At 39.4% G+C, this 23,832-nt stretch overlaps 2 protein-coding genes across 2 annotated transcripts; both read right to left on the bottom strand.

Moving 5' to 3' along the window:
- Nucleotides 1–2,117: 2,117 nt before the first annotated feature.
- On the bottom strand, nt 2,118–8,892 carry LOC133730785 (uncharacterized). Its single transcript, XM_062158308.1, has 3 exons — nt 8,814–8,892; nt 4,031–4,109; nt 2,118–3,531 (listed from the first exon to the last, which is right to left on the bottom strand). Exons 1-3 carry the CDS (start codon nt 8,890–8,892, stop codon nt 2,118–2,120), a joined length of 1,572 nt encoding a protein of 523 aa, XP_062014292.1.
- Nucleotides 8,893–18,936: 10,044 nt separating this feature from the next.
- LOC133734101 (ankyrin repeat-containing protein At5g02620-like) lies at nt 18,937–22,377 on the bottom strand. Its single transcript, XM_062161746.1, has 6 exons — nt 22,234–22,377; nt 21,834–22,050; nt 20,654–21,124; nt 20,410–20,565; nt 19,878–20,326; nt 18,937–19,705 (listed from the first exon to the last, which is right to left on the bottom strand). Exons 2-6 carry the CDS (start codon nt 22,006–22,008, stop codon nt 19,079–19,081), a joined length of 1,878 nt encoding a protein of 625 aa, XP_062017730.1. The 5' UTR covers nt 22,009–22,050; nt 22,234–22,377; the 3' UTR covers nt 18,937–19,078.
- Nucleotides 22,378–23,832: the final 1,455 nt, after the last annotated feature.

Here is a 23,832-nt window from a genome sequence, read left to right as displayed (position 1 = left end):
TTTGCTGGTTCTGGTGCAGACTTCGCTCTTGTCACTCTCAATGCCTTCAGAATATTTGCCCTTGCTCTAGAGGCAGCCCTTGTCTTTGTTGGAACCATAACCTAAACCAATAACACATAGATTAGTTTAACATATAATCAGGTAGGAAACCAAAATAAAACAAAGATTCACAATGAACATTTGATTACAGTAAATTCATCTTAGACAAAACGATAACAGATTAAAGCAATCAAAGAATGCAAAAGTGTACTTAAAAGGCAACGATTCACATCATGGTAGAAACAAATATATATATATATATATATATATATATATATATATATATATATATATATATATATATAGACCAACCATTCAGTAAGCAAAGATTCATACAAAGGTTCAATTACAATGATCAAATTAACAACATCAACCCTAAACCATGATAACACACAATTCATCATTCCACCCATATGCCTTCGTCACCATCCCGCATATAATTGCTGGTTTGGTCACTAGTGCCTTCAGTACTATCTATGGGTGGCCTGGTTGCAACAAATGGCTCCTGCTCTAATTCAATGACGTCAACCTCCTCCTCATCCCCAACATGGTAATCCCTATCCGGACATCGTAAAACCACTGACCAATTAGCATTAAGAGGATCATCTATGTAGCAGACTTGCTTCACATGTCTACCTAACACAAAAGGATCATTGAAATGTCCTAACTTGTTCAAATTTACTAAAGTGTATCCTAGGTCATCCATCTTAATGCCCTTATCAATATCAACCCAATCACAATAGAATATAGGTAACCTAAAACTATGATAGTCTAACTCCCAGATATCCCTAATGACTCCATAGAAAGTGGTATCATCATTCACAGGGTTTTTATCCTTCGCACTAGACACTAGCATTGCATTGGCGAATAACGAAACACCACTGCATTGAACTTGTCGGACATCATCACGATCCTTGGTGCTGAAGTTAACTCCATTGATCATGTAACCACAGAATGAGGGTACTTCTGGATTAGGACCATCAGCGATCCATCGTAACTTTTCTGATACATTGTTACCGTCATCAAGAAGTTCAGCTGCAACCAACATTTTCACATAAAACACTATTATAATCTAAACATGTCGAAATAAATAAGAGGTTGAAATAAGCAGATCACTACCTTGTCTTGTATCCATTTCACAAATGTTTTATTCTGCTTCTCCTTTAGCCATTTCTCATTTTTTTCAAAGTTTTGAAAAACACGCTTCAAGATTTCCAAGTGTTCATTGCAAAAAAGAATAGAAATGATAACATTTAGTAAACTAACTTCCAAGATACTTGTACATCAGCAAAATAGAAGTGGAAAAACAGTTAGGCTCACGTACTCAAAATACGGCCTTGCTGCATCTGTATTCTGCAATACACATAGATGCGCTAGTTGGAACTGCTTCTTATCGGGCTTGATGATTGTGGCACCTGATAAAGGTCTACATGTATTGCCATCTAAAAAGGTGGCACTTTGTCCAACAACAGCTTCATCTAGATCATGATCCGCCAAAAACTCCACTGCTTCTTCAGCGATGTATGACTCAGCAATGCAACCTTCTGGAAATGTATGGTTTCTAACATAGTCGTTTAAAGTCTTCATGTATCTTTCAAATGGATACATCCATCTAAAGAAAATGGGGCCGCAGAGCTCAACTTCTCTAACAAGATGGACTGAAAGATGAATCATGACATCGAAGAAGGAAGGTGGGAAGAATTTCTCAAGCTCACAAATGGTTACGACAAGGTCAACTTGCATTTTTTTCAGCAACCCCACATCTATGACTTTACTGCAGATCCCCTTGAAGAACAGACAGAATCGAATGATGGCATACCTAACAGGTTTATCTAAAACAGAACGAATTGCAATGGGAAGCAAGTCATGAAGCACTATATGGCAATCATGTGATTTCATGCAAACAAGCCGAAGATCTTCCATTGACACTAAACTCCTCACATTAGAACAGAAATGATCTGCTAACTTCATACCGAAAAAAGAAGTGCAAACTGTTCTCTTCTCTTCTAACATCAAATTCCAGCTTGCCAACGGTAACTTCTGCTTTTTTCCCGAAGTATCGGGCTTCAGACCAGTCCTTATACAGTTATACCCATAGCCACCATATCAAATCGAGCAGCCACCCCATCTTTTGTTTTCCCAGGAATGTTCAGCAATGTTCTAATGAGTGCATCACACACATTCTTCTCGATGTGCATGACATCCAGATTGTGGCGAACCGGTAAAAACTTCCAGTACTCCAATTCGAAGAAAACTGATTTCTTCTTCCAACACGGTCTGTTCACATCTTCAACACTCTTATATGAAGGATGACGGTGCTTTTTACCAAAACGCATGTTCAACCCTTCCACTCTTTCCAACACTTCTTGTCCACTTAATGGAACAGAAGCAAGGTCAGCTTCTTCAGTGTTATCAAAAGCTGCTGCCTGTCTTCGATAAGGATGGTGACGTGGTAAGAATCTTCGATGCCGCTGATACGACATCTTTTGACCATGACTGAGCCTAAGAGGTTTGGTGTTCTCTAGACAAATAGGACACGCATTGTATCCTTTCACAATGCTGCCTGATAAGTTCCCATATGCAGGGAAGTCGTTGATTGTCCAAAAGAGGACTGCTTTTAATGTGAAGTACTGATTCCTATAAGCATCATAGACCCCTTCAACCCCATCCCACAAAATCTTCAAATCATCTATCAACGGTTGGAGGTAGACATCAATGTCATTTCCAGGTTGTTTAGGTCCCGAGATTAACAAAGTGAGCATCATGTACTTCCTCTTCATGCATAGCCATGGAGGAAGATTGTAGCTCACTAATATGACATGCCAACAAGAATATCTACTAGATAGGGAACTGTGGGGATTGAATCCGTCGGAGGAAAGCGCAAGCCTTAGATTCCTAGGGTCTGAACTAAAAGCAGGCCACTTATCGTCCACTAACTTCCAAGTAGGGGAATCAGCCGGATGCCTTAATTTGTCATCCTTGACTCGCTCATCAGCATGCCAAGTCAAGGTTTTAGCTGTATGCTTTGATTGAAACATTTTTTGGAACCTAGGTATAGGTGGAAAATACCACAAAACTTTACCTGGAACCCCTTCTTTCTCTACATTATTCTTTCCCAACTTCCACCTAGATATGCCACAAGTAGGGCAGCTAGTGGCATCAACATGACTGTCCCTATATAAGATACAATCATTAGGGCATGCATGTATTTTTTCGTAGCCCATTCCTAATGCACACAACGTCTTTTTAGCCTCGTAGAAAGATGTATGTATCTCATTACCTTCTGGAAGCAATATTCCGATCAGTATTAACATATCAGAATAGCATGCATCACTTAACCCATGCTTTGCTTTCAGATTATACGTTTTAACAAGTCCATTCAACTTTGTAAAACGGGTACAACCAGGGTAAAGAGGTTTATCGCCATCATCAACAAACCTCAAAAACTCATCAGAGTCTTCTGAAAACTCCTCATCATCGTGCCCCCTATACCTATGTGATTAGGTTCCATCTCTACAGTTTCTGAATACCCTTCAGTCTCTGAATTTTCCCCATGGTTAATCCATTTTGTGTATGTTCTATCTATGCCAAACTCGACTAAATGATCTTTCACAACCCTAGCCTTATGATAGTTAACGTGCGCACAATTCAAACAAGGGCAACATATTCTATTAACATCACAACCATTCTCTAGTGCAAACTGAATCATCTCTTCAACCCCTAACCGAAAATTCCGCGATCTTCTATCAGCATGCATCCATGATTTATCCATCTTACAATGGAAAAAAAAAAACACAACTTAGAAAGCATTCCCACAAGTAACATCATACTCATCAAACATTTTTATCGCAACCACGGCAAATTGTATACAATATGCATGTCATCACAACTAGGCAGTTCAACAAACACATACTTTAAAACTATAAACCTATATATATGCTTCACTAGCTAGTACAGATCGAATAAGAGAATATTTGCAAAGATGTCTCACTTCAGTTTATAGTACTCCTCCACCAGCAATAAGCTTATATATACTCCTCCAACAGCAATAAGATCAAAGCTCAGTTCATCTGCCCATATTGCAAACCAAAAGTTACATTTTCACAACCATTGCCATATAAATCAACAGCAAACAACTTCAAAGTCACACAAACCAATAAGCTCAATTCATCTACCCATATTGCAAACCAAAAGTTACATTTTGACCACCATGCATTGTCATTGAAATCACAGCAAACAAGTTCAAAATCATACAAAGCAATATGCTTGTACGTAGTCTAGTACTCCATGCTTCAGTATATATGATTCTGCTTTTTATGGAGATGATCAGTTGAGTACAGCAGATACATAACACAAACAATAGACACCGTACCAGAAAACCAGATAATTGAGACCCACAAAATCGTGATTCCAATTGTTAAAAGAAAATATTGTATGAGGTACTTCAATCCAAAGGTACGAATACTAGCTATAAATCTTACAAAATTAGGAGATTCTGAAAAAAGGGGAAAGAATGGTTACTCGAAACAGATTGTTGTAAGAACCTGTTACCACTCCAACTACAACACTTAATTTTATCAAAGATAAAATAGTTTTCATACAAATCACACAGCTTATTATGTGGCCACGAAAGAAACACAGGTCATTCTACCTATACCAATCATAAATTTAAAAAGAAACAAGAAAATTGAAACCCAGAAGCTATTAAAAGCAAAACCCAGTACAACGAAATTTCACAGAAAACAAAATTTCACAACCCTAAAATTGAAATTAACAAAAAAAAAAACCCAAATTTAAGAGGCAGTTTCCCCAAATTTGACAACCCCCAAATCGAAATTAACAACAAACCATAAACCCAATTTGAGTTCTACCCCAATCCCCAAATCCATGTTATCCAGAAAATCCTCAACTCAAAAATCGATTTGAATTCGAAACCCTACTCCCAAATTCAAATCCAAATCAACCCCGAAACCCTAACAAACTTGTAAAGTACAGTTCGTACCTAGCTCGAAAGAGGGAGCAGTCTACAGTCAAGAACCTCCAAAGCTGACTTCGATTGAGAGAGACAGTGAGAGCTGAGGGATGAGTGAGAGAGATGGTTGAGGGTTGAGTGAGAGAGAGGTGAGGGCTTCGGAGAGGTCTAGCTGAGGGTTGAGACAGAGAGAGGTGAGATCGTCGGGGAAAGCGATTTTGGGAGAGAGATCGAGGTCGAGCTGAGGGCGGGCTCGAATGTTTTGGGAGCGCAAAAGTAGAGGGAAGTTTTAATTTTTAATTTTGTCTAAGTGTTGAGAGGCGCGCATGTATAGTTAGCGAGCTAGGGCAGAATAAATTTTAACCCTAAAAACAGACAACATAAATTAAGGACCAATTGTATGTAACAATGTCACACAACAGACAACAAAAGATGTTGTCTGAATTGAAAATATCAGACAACATAAAAATATGGTGATTGTCTGATTATTAATTGCACAATAGCAATGTAAAAAGAGTTGTCTGATTGAATTTATTCAGACGACATCAATATTCAATCATTGTCTGAATAACTATGAAACAACATCATCATTTATTATGTTGTCTGAAACTAGATATTTGGACAACAGCAATCTAAAAATCTGTTGTCTCTTAAAGAAATGCGGACAACATCACACCTATTCTACAATAACTGTTGTATGATTGAATCATACACAATAGAATAATTCTTGCTGTCGTTTGATTTTTTCAGACGACAGAAAAAATGTGCGCAGTTGTCTGATGCGTGTTGTCTGATTCAAATATTGGCGTAGTGGGTGACTGCCTGTACTAATGTTTAATTGTTTTAATCGTCTTGTTGACATTTTATTGGGGGCAATAATAAGATTATTTATTTGGATAAACCTCCTAAAACTTTGAAAATCCCAGACATCTTCATTTTTCACTAATCATCGATCCCCAATAAACTTGCTATTAGGGGGCAATAACTTTTTATTGAGGGGCAATAATATCCTCCCGTGACCTAGATCTCCGATGATCTCTTTAGAAAAACCCGGAGACCTCCGATGAGATTTCCGGCCTGTGACCAGAATCCGGCGAATGATGAACGGAATCCGGTCACCAGTGAAGGGATTCCGGCGGCCATTGACCGGAATCCGACGACTGGTGACCGGAGTCTCGCGCCAGTTGATCGTAGACCAGTGAAGTCTCCGTTGACTTACAGAGTGACAAAGAGAGGGAGGGCAAAATTGTCTCAAAAATATATAAAGAATAATAAAAAAATACTTAATTGGGTATTAGGGCAAAAAATATGTAATTTGTTGGGTAAGTGGAAAATCTTATAAGATGTTTGGGTAAATGTAGCTCAAAATTGGGTAAATGGACATTATCCCTTTATTCTATCACCTCATCCACTAAAACACCATCAACATATGTTCTTGTTATTTAGTCATTGTTATTAACCAAATTTTGGGCGTCATACGGCTCGAATTCTATGTCTATGCCCATATCAAACAAATCTATGGGTCGGGTTCGAATTACCGTGTGCCAAGCCGGTTGAGTTGGGTCTTGAATATAGAAAAATTGCACGGCTTGTGAAGCAAGAATGAGATTGTCTAGCTTAGGAAGTAGATGATCAAAGTTTACCAAAATGAAGCCATACTCATCCATTTTAACAGCTCTATTGCGGACTCTATTATCGGCCCAATCATAATAGAATAATAAGGCTTTTCAACCATGGTGGTAGTCTAGCTCGATAATGTCTGTCAGTATGTTGTGAAATTTTAATTAAAACTCGCAAGCGCACGAATTGTCGTTAGTATAGTGTGCAAGTACGAGGTCGTTCCAACTGAGGATTGATAATTAATTTAAACCCTAACTCAATTAATCCAAACACAAAATCACAAAAACACAATGAACAATTAAGATAAAGAAAGTATTGTTTTTAGATTTTTGAATAAAGAAATAATGTGAAACAAACAAACAAACAAAATAAAGTTTATAAGTTGAAAAGCAAAGATGATGAAACCTACGGTTTCGGAATCAACTGCTAACAATCCTATTTATGTTTCGATGCAATTAACAGATTCTTTTGTTTCTTTTTATGACAATTCCCGCATCTAAGTCTAGGTATGACACTTAGACCATAGTTTTCCTTAAGTGTATGATTCTCTCCAGGTACCACTACTAGAATAAGTGAATCACACGACACTTATCAGAGGTCGTATATCCTAACATGCAATTTATCCAGGTACGACATAAATTTAATACTTAGGACTCATTATGTACTAGAAAACAAGAGAATTATGCAAACGATTACTTCAGGTATGACAATAATGTAATTCACAACTCTTAATCACAATAAGCTAATTTGAATTATATTGCAGGTACGCGTCAAATTCATCTTCTAATTACTAGATGCAAAGCCATAAGGTGATCAATCAAAGAACTTAAACATAAAGCATCAATTCAAACAGTGACTAAGAATTAATCATAAAGAAACTATAAATCCATCAATAAATCATCAAAGTATATAAACAATCATGATAGGGCATCGTCTTAACCCTAGAAAAAGGTTTAGCAAAATATAACTAAATAAAGCATAGAAAGAACATAAAAAGAATGGAAGGGAAAAGATGGGAAATATGGATGAGTCGTCTCTGCTCCTTAGGCGTCTGCATTGTGCTCCCGAGACTCCTCTTATGTGAAATTCGTGCTCCCTTATATAGGGAAGATTTGTACTTATCTTTGGCTTCATGTTTCCTTATAAAACTTGGGTTTAGATTCCTTTCTTCATTTGGAATGGGAAAACCTTGAAATATCTCTTGTAGAAGTAGGAATGAGTTCATCATTTAATCCTCATCTGAATTAATTAACTTTGCTGAAACATTAGGATTAACGATCTTGTGCCACGGTACTTGATTTCGATACATGAATTTTACAGAAGTATTGAAATCAAGATCTGTAAAATTCTACAGAAAATATACATCCGTAGCATTCCAATGATATAAGGCTCATTTTCTGATTCGATCTGAGTAATTCACAGTAATTCGGCGAAGTTGGGTGTTCTGCATAGACAGATTCTGGAATGTGGTATTGCAATCGCCTTTCAATCCTACTTAGCTCATTCTAGCTTCTTTTCTTCTTTCTACGAAACAAACCTACAAAAACATTAAAACATGTAAATGAATCATCAATAAGTAGAACTAAACATAAAAACTAAGATTAAGAGACATAGAAATATAGGATAATATGAGCACATCACAGTACACCATAGTAGTCTTTTACACTGTCCTTTGGTCTGCGATCTCCTTCTTTAGCATAGCTACTAACCTCAACTTTAACAAAAGGATTAAATTCAGTTTACCCTGAGGTTTGGGGGTAATTTCATGTTAGTCTCTGTCCTCTCAATTTAATCAGTTTACCCCCCGAGCTTGTCAATTTTCCTTAACCGTGTCCAATTTCTCAGATTCCGTCTAAATCGAACGTTAAGCCTGACAATGGGGTCCATTTTCAGGGCTAAAATAGTCATTTCAGGACAAAAATGGCAAAAAAAAAAAAAAGAACCACGACAAAATACTCATCTTCTTCCTCTCCCTCTCCTCTCTCTCTCTCTCTCGTCCCATTTCAAGTACTCCAATCGGGTCGTGTTGAAACCATCTTGGACCACAGTGATGGCGGCCTGGAATTGATCCGGGGACGTTCGAGCTATACTTTGAGGACCAAGCAGGGCTGGGCCTTTTGCCGCTGCCATCCAGCATGTTGGATTTCTTGATGGTCTCGAGTTTCCATCGGTTGCAATTTACCCAATTGGATAACAGTATCCAATCTCTCCTCCATCTCCGCCTTCTTCTTCTTCTCCTCCTCATCCTCCTCTACCGTCATCACTGCCAAGTGGGTCTTCCAACAAGAAGTGGGTCTTCATTGGCGTTGACGTCGGAGCTGGCTGTCTCGTCCTACTTATATCGCGAAGCCTTCCTCTTTTTGTCAAAACGACGACGCCGTCAGCATCAACGTCACTCTCCCAACTCCAAATTGTGTTTCGATTTCGATGTGTGCAGGTTACAAGTTTGAGGTGAGTCTGCTTGTGTTTTGGTGGGTTTTTGTTTTCATGATTTGTGCAAAAACCTCAGTTTCTTGTTGTGGGTTTTTCCGATTGCGATGAGCCTTTTCCGTGAACGCTATAGTTGAAAGTGTGGGAAAAAGGGAGGGAATCTATATAGGATAACACAGCAGCCTTTTGATCAAAAACCCACTTCTTTTGCTCCATAATTTGATTCAAGTTTGGGCTAGTTTTTTTTTTTTGGTCCAAGAAAAACGTTGTATTCTTTGGAATTATTGACTGGTGCAGATGGGTTTTGTGCATCGTGGGTTTCTCTGATATGTAATCTTAATCTCTGAGTTATTGGGTCTCGATCTATTGTGATCATAATGTAAAATTGAACAAGTATCTTAAGCATGTAATTGTGTTCTGTTCTGGGTGGATTCTCTTTTTTTTTTTTTGCTTAATTGGTTATTTGATCAAGTATTCTGATTGGTTTCAGATTTCTCTGATGATTTTGTGATCTGGGTATTGCAAATATTGGTTTCGGATTTCTCTGATGATTTTGTGATCTATTTTTTTTCTGCTTGTGAATTGTGAGGAATAAAATGGGTCTTTATTGGTGACTTGATTTGGTTTAGTTCATGTTTTAGATCTAAAATTGGAGACTGGCCTTAGTGCTTAAGTGTTGATTGAGGGCTAATGGGGTTATCTGAAGCAGAAGAAGTAGGGGGGAGAGAGGGGGGTCGAATATGGTATTGGGATTTTTTTCTTTCTTTTTGAAATGACTCTTTTAGTCTTGAAAATGGGCCCCGTTGTCAGGCTTAACGTTCTATTTAGACGGAATCTGAGAAATTGGACACGGTTGAGGAAAATTGACAAGCTTGGGGGGTAAACTGATTAAATTGAGAGGACATGGACTAACATGAAATTACCCCCAAACCTCAGGGGGGTAAACTGAATTTAATCCTTAACAAAAACACCACAGTTTTGAGTCTTTGATTTTGCGTCAATAGATTTGACAAAAAAGTGAAAACCGTTCATGGTGTACTTGTTAAATCGCCTTGCATCTTTACTTGGTCCTATAGCCAAAGCTCGAATGTGTGGATCGATCTCTTCTTTTCGTTGTACTTTTTCCTCTATCTATAGCATTGACATGTGATGCTTTATATGTAAGACATGAAAAAAGTGATAAAATTATATCTCTTTGGACAAAATCTTACTAAGTCTTGAAAATATTTCCAAAATGACTCGTTCGGTTGTTTTTCGGCCTCCATCAAAGATGTACTTCTATGCCTAGTTCGTTGAGTCTTTTCTACATGATCCCTAACAATTTCAAATGCACATCATCAATTAGTGATACATGAAAGAAATTTATTAGTGACATCATCACAAGAATGAAAAATGACTTACTGTAGATGTTGCTTGATCTGAGGGCAATTAGTCAACATATGTGTGTGCAGACGTATCCATTCAGCATCAGGGAGTCTAAACTCATGTCCAGATTCTATTGACCGTCCCCTTTCAAAAAATAATGGTAACCCTACATGGGGAACAATATCCGGGTCATCAACATTACGACCAATCCTTGTTCTCTTTGACTCGACACCATCTGACAAATACATTGTACAAAAGGATAGACATTCCTCAATTATGTAACCCTCTGCAATGCTTCCCTCAGGCTTACTCTGATTGCGTACATTTTTTTTTTTTAAGTCGTGTAGGTACCTGGCTCAAAAAAAGAAATATAATTGTCATTGATAATTAATGTCAATATGAGTCGTTGTTAACCAAGCACAGACAATATTAAAAGGATGAATAGATCAGTTTGCAACGCAATCTTTTATGGTGTACGCAGTCATTGTTTAATTATTGTTTTCAATGATATTCTGGATCCTTCTGAAAAGTGGGGGGGGGGGGGGGGGGGGAATCCACCTCCTCAATGGAGAATGAATCTTTTCAGAGAATTTTTGAATCGGGGTCATCTCAAGGACTTACATTTCCATGGACCTGATTTCTCTTGGTTTGCCTTGAGACATGGCCGTGTGTACATTAAGGAGCGTCTTGATAGGGCTCTGGAAAACATAGCTTGGTGCTCTGATCAACCTAACACTCAGGTTCTCCACCTTCCCAAGATTGGTTCAGATCATAGACCAATCTTATTGGATACTCAGCCCAGAGTTTGGAAAAGGCATGGCCTTTTTCGTTTTGAACAGATGTGGACCTCCCATGAGGATTTCAGTGATCTAGTTCGGAACTGTTGGAGAATTGCTCCTGGCAGATCAGCAATGGGAAATTGGAGTGGAAACCTTTCTTCCTGTGGTAAAACCTTGAAAAGGTGGAGTAAGGAAACTTTCTCTAATCCCTCCAAGCTTGTTGACGTTTTATTAGCTGACATTGAGAAGCTTTTTATAGCCAACCCTCCTGATGTCAACCAACAGATCAACATGCTTACTGAGCAAGTAACGAAATTATGGACTCAAGATGAAATGTACTGGCATCAGAGATCCCGAGTTAATTGGCTGCAGCTGGGCGATAAGAATTCTAGCTTCTTTCACCATAGTACTCTCCAGCGCAGACAATATAACGCAATCCTAAGAATCAAGAATGATCAGGGGAATTGGCTGAACTTCGATGCAGATATTTCTCTCCATTTTCACAATTATTTCCAGTCCCTGTACCGATCCAACGGTCCGCAACAATGGCAGGAAGTCCTTGAATTTGTGGATACAATCGTCACCCCTGAAATGAATGAGGCCCTTACATGTCCAGTTTCTCTTATTGAGGTAAAAAATGCAGTTTTTGGCCTTGGAGCGACTAAAGCTCCTGGCCCGAATGGGTTTTCCGGCATTTTTTTATCAACACCAATGGGAGTTGGTACAAACTGTTATCCATGAGGCTGCCCTCCAGCACCAGCAGTCTCCTTCTTTGCTACGAGTCATGAATAAGACGCATCTGGCCCTCATCCCCAAGATCAAAGCTCCAGTTGATGCTACCCATTACAGGCCTATAGCTCTGTGTAACTTTTCCTACAAAATTTTGACAAAGATCATTGCGACTAGATTGAAACCCTTCATGCCTGGCCTAATAACAGAGAATCAGTCTGCTTTTGTGTCCAACAGGCAAATTCAGGATAATATTATTGTGGCACATGAAATCTTTCATCACCTTAAATTGAGCAGAGATGGCAACTGTGGGGCTTTTGGGTTGAAATTAGACATGAACAAAGCATACGATCGAGTCGAGTGGAATTTCTTAGAGGCGGTGCTTCGGAAGATGGGATTCTCCAGCTCTTGGGTAGGGCTGGTCATGAATTGTGTCACGACGTCCTCTCTCTCTGTTTTGATTAATGGTAAGCCTGGCCCTTTCTTCTCTCCCACTCGTGGCCTTCGACAGGGTGACCCGCTCTCTCCCTTCCTGTTCCTGTTTGTCAATGATGTCCTCTCCAAAATGATTATTAAGATGTGTAATGATTCCCTCTTATCTCTAGTCACTATTGGTACAGATCTTCTGCAAGTCAGTCACTTGTTCTTTGCAGACGATTCTCTATTCTTCTTTGAAGCTACTTTGGGGAACTGTGAGACGTTATCTGATCTGATCCATACCTATTGCCTTGCTTCTGGCCAGCTCATCAACGTTGCAAAGTCTTCCATTTACTTTAGTCTCAATACACCCCCTGAGATTGTCCATCTTCTTAGCTCTATTATACAAATCCCGTCGGTTTCTGATCCGGGGAGGTATTTGGGCCTCCCTACTTTTTGGCACAGATCGAAGAAAAAAGCATTGGGTTTCATAAAAGAGTCAATCCAGAGCAAAGTTAAGGGTTGGAAGAAAGCTACTTTGAGTCAGGCAGGAAAGGAAGTCCTCATCAAAGCGGTTGCCACTACCATCCCAACTTATCCAATGGGATGTTTCAAGTTCCCCCCTTCACTGTGCAAAGAGCTCAATGGAATTCTAGCTAGCTTTTGGTGGGGCAATGCAGATTCAAAGGGTATGCATTGGAAGTCTTGGGACTTCTTAGCTAGACCCAAGAAAGAGGGGGGTCTGGGTTTTCGGAACTTGGAAATGTTTAACGATTCTCTCCTAGCTAAGCAAGCCTGGAGAATTCATCAAAATCCTTCGGCTCTTTGGGTCCGGGTATTGAAACAGAGATACTTCCCTCATACTTGCTTTCTTGAAGCCACTAAAGGTCCCAGACCGTCATGGATTTGGAGTAGCCTCCTAATTGGGAGGGATTTTATTAAACATGAGGCTCTTTGGAATATTGGTAATGGCTTTTCAGTGAATATTAGCGGGGCTAATTGGATTCCCTCCAATCCTCCATCTCATATTGCCCTCCCTCCTGAGTATGAAAACAACAGAGTGTGTCAGCTAATCAATTGGGATACTAAAGCATGGAATCTGGAACGATATGAATCTGTTATCTCTCTTAATCAGAAACTGTTGATCTCGGCAATTCCAATCACTTCTCTTGCAGCTCAAGATACATTGGTTTGGCCCCATAATAAAGATGGAGCTTTCTCTGTCAGATCGGCTTATCACCTCATCCACTCCAAATCCCAGGTTAGCCAGAATGTTCATCCTCACCATTCGCAATCTGTTCTTCCTTCTTTATGGTCCTTCATTTGGAAAGTGCACTCCACTCCTAGAATAAAGAACTTTCTCTGGAGAGCCACGCTAGGGATCCTGCCCTCTCATGCTAACCTTTATAGTAGACATATTGCTTCAAATGAGGCTTGCTTCTTGTGTTTTCATCCCTCAGAAACTACTGAACATGCTCTCCTTCAGTGCTCCTGGGCTCGGTGTGCATGGTTTGCCCACCCGTTATCATTCAAAGTGAACATTCAAGCTATCACTTCCTTTGCAAATTGGTTACAAGATATCTCTGCTTTCGAAGCTCCTTTGGATTTTATGACTCATGTTTCTTTCCTTCTGTGGAGAATCTGGAAACATCGTTGTGACTGCTTGTTCAAAAAGAAGCCTCCTGATCCTGTAAAAGTGGAGCTTGAAGCGTTCTCTGCCGCTTCTGAGTTCTTGGAGTCCAACCACAATCTCCCTTCTTCTTCTCAGCAGATTTCAGGCAGAGTAAGAGTGCCCCACAATAGGTCATGGTGTCCCCCTCCAATTAACTCTATTCGTATCAATACTGATGCCTCTTGGCATCAGGGAACTCTGAGCGGAGGTATTGCTGCAATTGCTAGAAACTCTGATGGTCTAGTCTTGGGAGGTAGAGCCGTGAAAGTTCTAGCTCCTTCCCATATGGCAGCTGAAGCCTTGACTTTGAAGGAAGCATTGATTCTAGCTATATATGGATTATCCGGATGCTGAAATAATCATCACGTCAGACTCCAAATGCTTGATAAACTGTATGTTACATAAGTCCTTAGTTCCTGATTGGCGAGCTACGCACATAGTCTCCCATGTTCGTAGCCTGTCGGTCCTTAGGCGTGTTAGCTGGTCATGGACCAGCAGAAGTGCTAACCAAGCTGCTCATTTAGTTGCTTCTTTAGCTCACAGGGGGGAGTGCTCTTCTGACTGGTTTCAGAATCCTCCCCACTCTTTATGTATTATTTTGCAGCGTGACTGCTCTTCTTCCTCTCCAGGTTGAGGGTGTTTTGTTGTTTGCTTTGTAAGGGTTCTTTTTCCCCTTTTTCTTCAATGAATTTCAATCACTTACAAAAAAAAAAAGTTATATAAAAGGACTAGGAGTTTTTCCCTGTATAAGATTAGGAGTCATTGTTTAACTCTTTTTCCTTTTATATAACTACTTTATTTATTTGTATACCAAACGAATGAAGACAATCATGTAATTAAACAGCAATGACAATAATTATTAACAGCATAAAAAAAAAAAACAACAACAACAGCAATAATAAAAAATAAATATATGTATTTAATTAATTAATTTAGATGAAATATTAGACATACCTTTCAATTGGGTACATCCACTGAAATTGTATAGGCCCTGCAATTGCTGCTTCATCTGCCAAGTGTATTAGAAGGTGTACCATGATGTCAAAAAAAGATGGTGGCATTAACATCTCTAATTTGCAAAGTGTTTCAGCAATCCGATTGGACAAATCACGAAAATGGTCTACTATACCAACTTTAGTGCATAATTGCCTGAAAAATGCACTGAGCTCTAATAACACCTTAGCTATGTCTGGTTGCAGAGCATGATGAATAGCCATTGGAAGTAGATATTGCATGATTATGTGACAATCATTACTTTTGAGACCAACTAATTTTGTTTTAGCGACTCTTACACATCTACGAATATTTGATGAAAATCCATCAGAAACCTGAACCAATTCAAATATTTTGCATATTAATGTCTTCTCATCATTGGATAAGGTGTATTTTGTTGGAGGCAACCATGTTCGAGTGAATGCTTAATACCCATTAGTACCATCATGTACGGTCTTTCCATGCATAACCAAGGAGGGAGACTGTAAACAGTAACTATACCAGGCCAGGTACTATGGGACAAGCTCATCATACCAAAAGGGTTGAATCCATCACTGGCTAGACCCAAACAAACATTTCGACCCTCTGAGCCAAAATCATAGTCAATTTTGTCTAATTCTGCCCAAGCAAGAGAATCAGCTGGATGGCGGAGAACCCCATCTCGTGGTCTCTTTTCGGAATGCCAAATCATAAATTTTGAGGTGTGGCGAGACATGTACAACCTTTGAAGTCTTGGCCCTAATGGAAAGTAACGTAGAATCTTAGGAGCTGTCTTTTTACTGGATGTTGCGTCGGTAGAGGTGTCCTTTTTGTATCGACTAGTTCCACATACATGACAAACTGTGTCTAAAGCATGATCTTTTCGATATAACATACAATCATTAGGACATGTGTCGATCTTTTGGTATGCTAGCCCGAGATCTTTAATAATTTTTTTTGTTAAATAAAACGTAGCAGGAAGAGTTTCCGCCGGAGGCAAATAGGCTTTTAACAATTCAAGCCACTTTGTAAACGACACATCACTCCAGCTATGCAATGCTTTTAACTTATACAGCTTTATCAAGAAATCAAACATCTTCTTCCCTTCACATGGGTATAATTCAGTGTCAGCATCATCTATAAACCGGTAGAATCTTTCTACATCGGGGCTAGGGCCATGGGGCATGGATGGACCTTCAATAGGTCCTGGTGCTTCCCAATTATCTTCTTCTTCATACACGCCAAATATATCGTGCACCATATCTTGCACATCAAAATTTGGCTGAGATGATGATGGTCCTGATGGATTAAAATCTGGTTGAGGTTTTGAAGATCCTGGCAAATTAGGATCAACTGCCACTGGTAAATGTTCACGGTGCTCGGTCCAAGGGTTGTTCACATATTTCGGATCCATGCCATCCATAAAGAGATGCTCTTCAATAACTGCAGGAGATTTGTATTAGGTATTATGACATTTACTACACGGACACTTGATTTGACCCTTAAAAGAAGCATGTTGTAAGGCATGATGATCGATGAATGCACGCAACCCAATATTGTATTTATTGCTGTTTTTATCTGAAAATATACATTCTTTGTCCATACTGTTCAACAAAAAAATTAAGTATCAGGGGATATATATATATATATATACGAACGCGTTCCAAAGAGGACGTCCGCACTTTCGCTAAAGTGCGGACGATGGCGCTGCAGCCCAACTCAGGCCACGACGGCGCGGCGCGGCTTGCCGGAGGGAGCCTAGGGGTGGTGCGGAGGGGTCTGCGGTCGAGTGGAGTCGCCGGCGACGGGTTTTCCGGTGCTGCACAGAACCTGCAGTTGCAGGTGAGGTGGCTGCCCAGAAACCGGCAACCCCGACCTCCTCCGACCTCGAACGGTGCCCAGAAGCCGTCTGGGATGCTTCCGGCCCGATTCGCGCCGCCGTCGATGCCTGAGCTGGGCTGCAGCGAAGTGCGGACGTCCGCTTCAGAACCCGCCTGTATATATATATATATATATATATATCCTATCCATACTGTTCAACTAGATTTTGCTATGCTTTCATACATAAATCCATGGCTAATGAACTATGAATATGGATACTAGTGTGCAAAAAATGGTAGTGCGCGCATTGAGTACCTATATATATGCGTAGTTAATTTGCAAGTATATATGTGTATTAAGTTATTAATAGGAAAAGCTCTAATAAAATTTTAAATAGAAAAAAGGTTAAAAATATTATTTTTGGCGTATTTCCAATACTGCTGCAAACAAGGAATGATTAATTTGTAAATGTGGATAAATTAATTATTAATAGGAAAAGCTCTAATAAAATTTTAAATAGAAAAAAGGTCAAAAAATAATATATTTTGGCGTATTTCCAATACTGTTGCAAACATGGGATGGTTAATTTGAAAATTTGGATAAATTAAATGTAAAAGAGTGGTTTGTTAACATTACTTCACACCCTTTTTTTTTTTTAAATAAAGGGCTGGTGTCGCTGCCCTCAAACCTCGATTAATGAAACTGCCGAATATAAGGGGGGGGAGGGACATTGAGCCAACCCCTGATTACAATAAGCATATAGAGAACGTCCCGAAATAATATCAGGAGTCTCTACCAAAATATCTGTATTCTAACAAGCACCAGATAGCAAAGAGTGCTCGACTGGCTACTCTATTTGCTTTGACATAGCGGTGACATACCAGAAAGATAACTCGATTATAACGAAGCATAATTACCAAAATCACAGCTTTCCTACTATGTTACCACCGAAGAAGAAATCCGATGGCACTTAGTTTCATCCTGCCACTAGGAGGGTGCGACCATTTAACCATGGACTGTCCCCTCGTTAGGCCAGACAAGGCACAAAGAGTGCATAGACAAGCATTTAGCCTGACTAGTCCTACAGAATACCTGCAGGGATTTATTACACGCCGAAGGTGAGACAAAACAGACCAACTAAAATAAATAAAACTTAAAACAAAAATAAAGCAACCAGCCCAGGCAAGGCTCAAACATAAGGCCCAAGCCCAGGCCTCAACCCAGGAATCAGAGAGAATGCAGGCCACCAACCAAGCTCGGACCAGCCCCACCCTGGCCACCGTCGCCGGACCGCCGACTGCATCACCCCGCCGGTTTCGCTAGACCGCCTTCATCATCCTTCCGCCACCGTCGCGCCATGGATCACCACCCCAGCCAAACAACGCCTTCTCCAGATCGGATCCAAGAAAACCAACCCAGATCGGGTTCGTCCAAGCAGAGCCCGACCGTGGAACCCCCGAGCCGCCTCCGACCGCACAACCCCAGTCCCCTCCGCCGACCAGACCAGCAAGGGACAAACTGAAACCCGACAGCCTCCGCGATCTCCCTCTTCCTCATTGCACACACCACCACCGGAATCTCCCCGATACGAACGAAAACGACGATTGAAAAGTCCGGCCACTCACCAGACTCACACAAAGTCAACAAGTCCCGTCCAACGACGGCGAAAGGCTCGCCGCCGGACAGGGAGGAAAAGCTCAATGTTCTGTCAGGCAAGTGGTCAAGCGCGTTCACACGGTACATGTATATAGGAGAACTATTTCACACCCTTAACCGTATGTATATAAGATGTTTATCTGAATATTAAATAATAATACATTAATTTAGCCCTTTATTTAGCAATGAATACGGATGTTTGTGTTTATCTAAATTTGTATTTTTTGTAAAGCATTTTGTTGATTATGTTTTTTTATTTTGTCACAGTTATCAGTACTCATAAAACAAACAATACCACAAATACAAAAGGGTGTCATTTGCTTTATCAAATGACACGGCTAATAAAGTGTATCCAAAAGGGGGTGGCTAGTAGCCATTTTTCTAGTAGTACGTGACTATTGGTTGGATGACCTTAAAGAGCTCCTTGGTGAATGCTAGAATTTGTTTTTGCCACAAAGATTGCATTGAACTTTGTACAACATGTTCATCCATTTATGCATTCATAGTACAAAATGCGATGATCAATCTAATTACAACTCAATATGCTAGCTAGAATACATATATGTACATCATTATTGTAGCTGTGACCAAATTATTGTACAGCATTCAGCCCGACTTCTGGTAGAGCATGTATTTCCATGGCTGAAATAGTAGACTTGAGCAAAATATAGAAGAGGACATGTCGGACGCGAGAGGGAATTGCATAAAAGCAAACAAAGCAACTGGGACAAATGCAAATAAAAATGTAAAATTTGAAACCCATTTTGATTCGTATTGACAAGATAGATAGAAGGCGGTGCTGAAAGCCATCATCATCGATGCTATAGATATGAAGAGGCAAGTGAGTCCTATCATCAACTTCAAGGGTAAGGACTTGCGGAAATCATTTTCTGCATACCGGGAGGTAAGGATGAACAAGAACATCAGCATTGCAGTTGAAGAGGAAAAGAGTGCTATTTCGTCAGCTATGGTAAAGTCTAGAAAGGCTTTCTGTTTCAAAAGTTTTGGTTTTCCAGTATGATCATCTGTGCCACCCGGGATGCTAAATGTAGCTGAGAATACAACAGTTGCGATAATAGTCGCAACGAGCATGCATGAAGTTGCGGTGTCCTTCATCCATTTTTCTCCTTCACGCATTAACACCGTATGCTCTTCAGTAAATAATTCTTGAGGTGTTTTTCCATTGTCGTTTTCCATCTCGATATACTGGGGTTGGACAGTCTTTTTGACTTCCTGCCACATCAAAGATATATAAAGAATAGTAATTAACCTAGGAATGAATGTGAAGATATGAAATGATCAAATTAGTAGAGTTTTCTTAGTGTACTTGCATATGGCATATATGCAATTATTACCTCAATTTTACCTAGATGATCATTATTAAAACATCAAGCATGAGAAGTACCTCAAACCATACCAACTCTCGATGCATTTGAAGAGCTACGCCTGACACGAGATTCAATTGATTTTGATGTGCTAATTTTGCAGCCATATGCACAATGTTGTTACCCTCATCATCTTTATATGTCACGATGACATCTTTAATTGAGCCTATTTCATGCACTAGATTGAAGATACTTGCATGACGATGCAGAACTGCGACATGGATTATGGTTCGATTTTTTTCATCAATTTCCCATACTAACTCAGGATAAGAGCTCATAAGCGTTGCCAGAAACTCATAATTCCCTGATTCCACTGCGTCAAATAATAAATTTGAAGGATATTTGATCATTCTCATAACATCATCATGCTCATCTCTCAAGATTTCTTCCCAGAGGCAGTCGACTAGCTGAAGGGCTCCATTAGTTTCTCTCAACTTTCTTTTGCATGCGAACTTCAAACCTGGGAGGACTTGAGATGAAAAGTTTGAAGAACATAAGCAACGTGGTCAACAGTAATGAAGCTAAATACTAATTTTTGAAGAATTCACTCACATGAGTTAATGAGTCTAGTCCACATCCGTGGACTTTGGCTGCCACCAAATGCTGAAGGTCTTCGAGCCAGGATATGCAAGGCCGTTTTATTTTTCTGCGAACTAGTACGTGCCTTCGCTAATGCTTTATCAGCATCTAGCAACTTAAAGGCCAAATCTGCAATTTTCACACACAGAAATTAAGAATCTGTACCCATAAATGATCAAATGCATGTATAAAAAATGATGAACTTTAGTATACGTACCGTACAGACAATTGTTGATGCAAGAAAAAAACAAGTTTTCTCGGTCGGTGTTCTTCAACATCTCTTTACTACTTTCGCGGTGCAGGTAACATGCCACTTCAGACTGTCCTAACACAGCAGCCATATAGGCTGGTGCCACACCTTTACCGCCTCTAATTGTTAGCAAAGCCTCATTCTTTTTTTTCAAAATCTGGATAATGTCTAGAGATCCAGCCGACGCAGCAATGCACAAGGCAGTGTTTCCATTTACGTCCTGCAGTGCCAAGTCTTCTTCTTCCATCATGTTGACCAGTTTCTCCACAAAGTGAATATGGCTTGTTCCTGCTGCAACGTGAAGGACTGTTTCATATCCTCTAGATATGCTAGCTCGCAGAAGTCCCCTTTTTTTTGTCAAGATTAGTTCAGCTGCTTCCCAATCGCCTTTTAGTGCATATTTATAGAGGGCAACACCTGTCTTAAGGTATTCTTCTCCTGTTTGGGGTTTAATCATATGGAGACTAATTTAAGTTGCTTATATGGAGAATATATATATATGTATATATATATATATATATATATATATATATATATATATATGTATATATATGTACAGATCCTATCCAGAGCGAGGTTAGGGTTTAGGATCACTTTTCGGTCACATATCCACATCTTGACCGTTCAGTTTTTAGGTACTAATATATAGATCACCTCTGCAAAATTTCAGCCAAATTGATGGTCGTTAAGGCATTGATAACTATCATAAAGCTAGTACGGTTCAGGTTGGACAGATTCAGTTCGTCCATTGGTTTAAGCTAGTTAGATACATTAAAGATCATCAATTTTGCTGAAATTTTACAGAGATGATCTATTCATTAGTACCTAAAAACTGAATGGTCGAGATATAGATATGCGACCGAAAAGTGACCCTAAACCCTAACCTCACTCTGAAATTGATAGGATCTGTATATATGTATATATATATATATATAATAATAACTAGATAGATTTATGGGAGTACTTTGCAAACGTCAATACAATGGACCAGCTCGCTGCCTAGACCAACGGTAGTGCATGGAGCCGGTCGATCTACCACTTAATATTGTATTTATACTTTTACGTACTAATTGAAAATTTAATTGTACAGTAGATGAATATCACTATGAATAACGTAAATGGAAGAGAGATTAAAGATGGTACTTACTGTTTGTACGTTCTAGTAAATAAGACGAAGGTCTGTTAGGTTGAGCCGAATGATCAGCTGAAATGTCGATGGCGATGTCTGCGGATTGGTTGTCTATCCCAGTCGCTGAATCGCGGCTAGCTGTGGTTAATTGAATCTGGGAAGGTGGTACATGTTGTGCTTGTGGGATAGACATGGTTCCTGATTGAACAAATTGTGTAAAGATACAAGCATGCACCTGAAATGAATAAAGGAAAAGAAAAGAAATATAATAAGTAGACTGTAGACTCGGTTAATTAAGCGCTAGCTATAAAATTTGTTTCCCACTACAAGATTGCTGTAATACTGAAGGAGGAAGGGGAGGGGGAGGAGGAGGAGGAGGAGGGGAGAGAGAGAGAGAGAGAGAGTTATTAATGCTTACAGATACCAAAGTTCACTTGTACCTAGTGCGGAAACTTGAAGCGGGATATATATAGAGGCCAAAATCCCAGTATAGTATATGGATGTATCTTCTCTAATGCGTATGTGCTCTAGGGGTGGCTGGCTAGTTTTGTAACCTAGTTGATAGTGGAAAATTGTAAGACATGAATGGACCAGTACGAAATAAACTCGTGGTGAGAGAATCACTGAAACCCCACGGCCATAGAAAAAGTAGTCGTCGGCGACTTGACTAATCGAGACTCTAGTGTAAATAATAGGCTGCCTCTCAGTCTCAGATGGAGGAACCCACCATTATAAGAGTGAGAGACAAACGATCCTGTTTTAGTCACCGAACGCGAACAAGATCGAGCTGGGGTAAAGTACTCGACGACCAAGACTAGGGAAATTGGTAGGAAATTTCCCACATCAATCCTCACTCCATAAACAGGCCCTCATAGATTAGTAATAATACGTGCTCTAATATAATTAGTAGTACAAAATAGATCCATGACTTCCCAAATTCTGAGGACGCAACTGAAACCCGACGTATATGTATATAGTATATACAGATATATTCCGGCCTGCAGATGCTAGCTGCATATATAAATCAATCAAAAGTAGATAATATTCTAATGATACGACTGCGCGAAGATCGATCGAGTTGGAGCTAGCACTTATTCTAGCTTCCATTCTCTGTACACTAGTGATCAAAAAGTAGTTTGGAACGACATTAACCAAAACCAATTAAAGGAGGGAGGAGTTCAATAGTGCGTAAAAGGTCGATTGCTTTGCAGAGTTAATTGTTCTGCACTCTTAGTTTTTTACGGACAATTCTCAGGTTTACTCTTAGGGTGAACGAGCATATTCACTTCATTGTCGATTAACATACTTTTACTTAATAAATTTATAATCCAACAGTCCATATCTTAAATTAGCCTTTAAAGATAATCTCTGTAAAAAATCAATCGAATCGGAAATCGTTTAAATATCTAATTGAATCAAACAAATGGATGATTCTAATAACACTTACTACTATTATGATGAACCATCCATGTATTTCATAGAAATGAATAACTAAAAGGTCTTCAATTTGATTGATTATTTACAGAGCTAATCTTTGTATTACATTATACAACATGAATGGTCGGATTAGAAAATTATAAAGTTATTATGCCTTAATCGCAAGAGAGGGTGAATATGCTCATTCACCCAAGTGGTGAACCTAAGAATTGTTCGTTTTTTATTAGGATTTTACATCAATCGAATCTCAATTGTGCATGTTTTAATGTTCTATATACTTTTTATGTATGTACTTCGTTTTTTATAATCGAAAGAGAAACAGTAACTGTTTCCTTCAAATCTCAAACTCAATGGTAAAGGTCTAGCAAGCTTGTAAGCTAGAGTAAGGCTTAGTTTGGGATTGCTTTTGGAACCTGCTTTTGGTCCAAAAGAGCTTCTGGAGGAAAGTGAGGTTGTTTGGTAAACTTCAAAATTGTTGCTTTTGGGCGGAAGTGATTCTCTGGGCAGCAGGAAATCCGAAGCTACTTTTAGTAGCTTTTGAAAATGGCTTTTGCGGAACGCGGCTGAAAGCACGGAAGAT

This window comes from Rosa rugosa, chromosome 2 (genome assembly GCF_958449725.1).
Source record: "Rosa rugosa chromosome 2, drRosRugo1.1, whole genome shotgun sequence".
In the NCBI taxonomy this organism is placed as follows: Eukaryota; Viridiplantae; Streptophyta; class Magnoliopsida; order Rosales; family Rosaceae; genus Rosa; species Rosa rugosa.
The sequence above is the reverse complement of the archived record's forward strand: the minus strand, read 5'-3'. Positions and strand labels throughout refer to the sequence as shown.

Bases quoted from the DNA above. Each gene is read 5' to 3' on its own strand.
- LOC133730785 (XM_062158308.1), bottom strand. From the start codon at position 8,892: ATGACGGTAGAGGAGGATGAGGAGGAGAAGAAGAAGAAGGCGGAGATG. The intron at 4,110-8,813 runs GTAAATTGCAAC...CAATATGGGCAG, and splicing joins GGATACTGTTATCCAATTGG to ATGAACTGAGCTTTGATCTT. The intron at 3,532-4,030 runs GTGAGACATCTT...CTAATCACATAG, and splicing joins GAGGAGTACTATAAACTGAA to GTATAGGGGGCACGATGATG.
- LOC133734101 (XM_062161746.1), bottom strand. From the start codon at position 22,008: ATGTCTATCCCACAAGCACAACATGTACCACCTTCCCAGATTCAATTA. The intron at 20,566-20,653 runs GTACGTATACTA...TGAAAATTGCAG, and splicing joins CATCAACAATTGTCTGTACG to ATTTGGCCTTTAAGTTGCTA. The intron at 20,327-20,409 runs GTGAGTGAATTC...TTTCATCTCAAG, and splicing joins GACTAGACTCATTAACTCAT to TCCTCCCAGGTTTGAAGTTC.